This window comes from Mandrillus leucophaeus, unplaced genomic scaffold (assembly GCF_000951045.1).
Source record: "Mandrillus leucophaeus isolate KB7577 unplaced genomic scaffold, Mleu.le_1.0 Scaffold659, whole genome shotgun sequence".
In the NCBI taxonomy this organism is placed as follows: domain Eukaryota; kingdom Metazoa; phylum Chordata; class Mammalia; order Primates; family Cercopithecidae; genus Mandrillus; species Mandrillus leucophaeus.
This window is the reverse complement of record NW_012107130.1, coordinates 1664420-1669173: the sequence shown is the minus strand read 5'-3', so window position 1 is coordinate 1669173 and position 4754 is coordinate 1664420. Positions and strand designations below refer to the sequence as shown.

Sequence of the window (4754 nt, the reverse complement as noted above, 5' to 3'; positions counted from 1 at the left end):
AAAAAAAAAAAAAAAAAAAAAAAAAAAGGAAAAAAACCGTTTTTACCATACTTTCCTGCTAGTGGATAAGCTGACCTTAGGGAAGCCATGCCACAGGGGTGGAAGGGAGAGAGGGAAAGGAAGCAAGAGTTGGAGGACTAACAACTAGGATTACAAGACGGTATTATGGGCTTTGTGCACTGAAACAGGGAAAGGGGAGCTGGAAAATAATCCAGTAATTTGGGGCCAAATCTTGGCTCTGACATTCACCAACATTGGGTAAATTGCTAAATTTCTCCCCTTTTGAGTTTCTGACCTTATAAAGTTGTTGCAAGATAAAATGAGACCACAAATGGAAAGTACCTATTAGTGCTAAGTGAATAATAAGCCTCTCTTGGGGGGAAAAATGTCTGCTTGTAACTGGGTCAAAAAAAAAATACCACCTGTGGCATAGTGGTGATTTGATCTTTTGAGTTCTGTGGCTAATCCTTGGATAATTAAAAGGTTGAATTCTGTATTATGCTTGTGCTATTAAGCATGCATGTGCACATGAGTGCACACCCACCCACCCTCATACACCCTCCCAACCACACACACAAACACAAACACACACGCACACAGAGATGCGCATGCGTGTACACGGGCACAAAATATAAACCAGTGAGGTACAATGTGTCCCTGAACTCAGATCACTAAGAAGTTAACACAAAACAATAGCATGAAGCCCATTTTATCTATCAAAAAACTCATCTGAGGGTTAAAAAAATAATGATAACTACAGTTATTATGAAGCTGAAAATTAATTTTTGTGTATAACATTCCACTTTCAGATCCCTGGAAGAACGAAGCTAGACTCAAGGTATAAGAGTATGTAGTATTTCCAGAAATTATTAATTAAAACAGTTAATAAGCCAAATAAAGGGCTTCTTAGTTTGTTTTGTCTTTTTTTAAAGAAATCATTCCTAGAAATAAAAACTTAATTACATGTGACCTCACTTAGAATTACTGAAACATAGGTATTTTCACAAAGAAAAATAAAATTTACTTTTTTAAATGACCAGTTGTCAGTTTGGAAAGTCTTCTTACCTGTTTGATTTGATGAAGGCGGCTGATGGAACCATGAAAGGGAGAAGGTGGCAACAACTGAAATTTAAAATGTAGATGTCAAGCTTGCTTTAACGTTTCTGATTAATTATATCTAAACATTAAGTCATTGTTGAATTACCTAAAATAATTATTTAGTGTCTTACGCATGCCAGCAACAGTATCAGTTAGGTTCAAAGTTAAAAAAAGATCCAACTGAATCTTGACTGAAAATTATACTAATCAAAAATCAACACTTTCCAAAACAGAAGAAAATGACTGTTATCATAATAAATACAGAGCAGAACATCAATAGAGGATTTATTTTGTCGCTACCTTTTCTTTCCTAAGGCACTAGATCTTAAAATTGCCTCATTTTTCTTGCCAGTTTTAGCCCATCATTAAAGCTTAGTGAGAGGTATTACCCAGAACAAAAAGCTGAAACAGTCATTGAATCAGTAGCTAGCTTGCCAAGCATACTGCCCAAAAATCATAAACAGAATAACTACATCAAATATCCTGGAATCTAGCTGGGAAACCAAACTTTCATAATATGGAATGACTTTAAGGTAATCACTTTCAAGTCATTTAGCATATTTTACTCTTGGTTGCTCAGATACTTCTTGTCTAGGTCCTTTCTCTTTTTTGGGGCTACTTTTTCCTTTTCAGTCTTCTCTCAAAGCTTATGAGGACCCACACAAGAGGGGAATGAAAGAATGGAGGCATTTAAAGCTAAGTGTGAAAATGAGGCTTGAAAATTATCTTCAGAATTCATTTGTAAACTCTTTCTGTACCGTGGTTATTTCTTAAAATGCCAGATAATGTGTTTACCATATCTTAGTTTCAAATTCTATCTTAAGAGCACATTGAGTTGTACATTCAAAATATTGAATGAGGTCGGGCGCGGTGGCTCATGCCTGTATTCCCAGCAATTTGGGAGGTCAAAGCAGGCAGATCACTTGAGGCCAGGAGTTCGAGACCAGCCTGGCCAACATGGTGAAACCCTGTCTCTACTAAAAATACAAAAATTAGCCGAGCGTGGTGGCACATGCCTCTAATCCCAGCTACTTGGGATTTTTAAGAAAAAGAAAAGAAAGGACCTGGAGGCCAGGTACGGGGGACTCATGCCTATTATCCTGGCACTTTGAGAGGATCACTTGAGGCCAGGAGTTCAAGACCAGCCTGCACAAGATGGCAAAAACCCACATATGTGTGTGTGTGTGTGTATGGTGTATATAGTATATATATAGTGTACATAGTATAGTGTACATATATATAGTGTATATAATATATATATTAATACTTTAAGCAACATATAATGAGTGAGGTAATATATTCCTTAAAAAGCAATATGATACATTTTAAAACTCAATAGAAATTCAGACTATCTGCTTCATAGAAACATTTATTTATCCAACACATACTTTATTTTTTTTATTTATTTATTTTTTTAGAGATGGTGTCTTGCTGTGTTGCCTAGGCTGGAGAGAGAGAGAGTGTGTATGTGTGTGTATATATACATATATATATATATATAGAGAGAGAGAGAGAGAGAGAGAGAGAGAGAGTGCACTGAGCTAGGCCCTGAAGATCCAAAGATAAATAAGACATTTTCCTGTCCTTGAGCAAGTCAAAGTCTAATTAGGGGAAACTAGGTCACAGTCAAATGGCAGAACAGAGTTATGATTTGGGTTCAAGAGACAGAGTTCAAAGGACAGAGAACTCTGTGTGGGTCTTGGAGAAGTCTTCACAGAGGAGTAGCAATTCATTAGATAGAGAAGAGGAGGGAGGACATTTCAAGGAGTGAGAGGAAACACTCAGGCAGAGAGGAATGTTCAGGGAACAGAGAGGTTCAGGGTGGCTGAAACTTAGTACTTGCGAGGGTGCAGCAGGAAACAAATTTAGGGAAATTAGACTAAAATCAGATTGTAGTTTTTGGACTTTAGCCTTTGAGCACAATAGGAAACCCAGAGCATAGATTCCTCTGAGTTCTTAAACCTCAAAGGTTGTTTAAACAAGATCATATCTACTTTAGAAAGGTAACCCGAGCAACATCATGCAGAACACATTGATGGTGGATGGAAGACGGACTAGACGCAGGGTCACAGGCCAGGTCACAGATGGCGAGGGTCTAAATGAAAAACGGAGAGTGAAGAGAAGGAGGTAGATTAGAGAAATGACCAGAAGGCTGAAGAAGAGGTTGCTAAGGTTCCCAGTAGAAACCAACAGATGGAGTGTGGCCATGAAAGGCAGTAAGAGGAGTGAGTGAGTGAGTGGAGGCAAGATGAGTGTTCAAAAAGTATGTGTTGGGCCAGGTGTGGTGGCTCATGCCTGTAATTCCAGCACTTTGGGAGGAGGAGGTGGAGGCGGGTGGATCACTTGAGGTCAGGAGTTCGAGACCAGCCTGGCCAATATAGTGAAACCCTGTCTCTCCCAAAAATACAAAAATTAGCCAGGCATGGTGGCAGGTGACTGGAACCCCAGCTACTCAGGAGGCTGAGGCAGAAGAATCGCTTGAACCCAGGAGGCAGAGCTTACAGTGAGCTGAGATCGTGTCACTGCACTCCAGCCTAGGCAACAGAGCAAGACACCATCTCTAAATAAACAAATTAATTAATTAAAATAAAGTATGTGTTGGATAAATAAATGTTTCTATGAAGCAGATAGTCTGAATTTTTGTTGGGTTTTAAAATGTATCATATTGCTTTTTAAGGAATATATTACCTCACTCATTATATGTTGCTTAAAGTATTAAAATCAGTTTGTTTTTTTTCAAATCATTTGCTATAAAGTAGAAGAAACAGCCAAGGTTGTAAAAATAACAATAGAAAATTGGTATGTGGGTAACTGAAAATTTACTACAAATAAATTTTATTTGACAATTAGCAACAACTACTTCACCACACTAATTCGCTATTGTCAAAATATGGCTAGCTGTTAAGTATTTCACTATTTTTTGAATACTTGCTATGTTTAATGAGCTATTTTTCTGCTCAGAGGGGAATGAGAGAATTGTTTTCTTTAAAAAAAAAAAAAAAAGACAGCTAATAAGCTGTTGCTATTACTCTCAGTTATTACTCAGAGACCTTACAATCCACTGAAGAAACCAGTCTTGGAAGCAGATTTTATATAAGAGACAAGGAAGTGCACGTCAAATGAAAGCAAAGTAGGGCGGGAATAAAAAGCAAAGATGAAGTGGGTGTGTGTAGGGGGTGGGAGGTGGAAGACAAATAAGAAAGGCATAAGGTGGTATTTCAGTTGGACCTTTAGGACAAGGAGTTTGCCAGCAAAAGCAACAGAAAAGTGAAAGTGCTTGGCATGTGTTAAGACGGGATATTGGCCCTGTGTGAGTGGAACACCAAGAGTTCATGGAGGGAGAAAGGACTCTGAGGCCAAAAGCGTGAAGATGCTAGAAAGCTTTAAATGTCATGCTCAAAGAGTTTGAACTGTGGAAAAATGATCTACTCTGTTATACATAGGAGAAGAGCAGGTTACACCTAATGGCACCATCTATTTAACTTTGGAATAGACATACTCAGATATCATCAGCCCTGAGCCTGGTTGTATTGCTATCCAGAGAATGGGTATAAACATGTCACGCTGGACGTGGTGGCTCACACCTGTAATCCTAGCACTTTGGGAGGCCAAGGCAGGCAGATCACTTGAGGTCAGGAGTTCAAGACTAGCCTGGC

General features: G+C 38.6%; 1 protein-coding gene across 2 annotated transcripts in view; it reads right to left on the bottom strand.

Moving 5' to 3' along the window:
* The window catches only part of FAM122C (family with sequence similarity 122C), a 75248-nt gene that overhangs the window by 29992 nt on the left and 40502 nt on the right, over positions 1–4754 (bottom strand). For both annotated transcript variants that reach the window (XM_012001325.1, XM_012001326.1), the window contains one exon: positions 1066–1122. In XM_012001325.1, coding sequence (XP_011856715.1) covers positions 1066–1122 — 57 coding nt within the window. The remainder of the gene's footprint in view (positions 1–1065; positions 1123–4754) is intronic.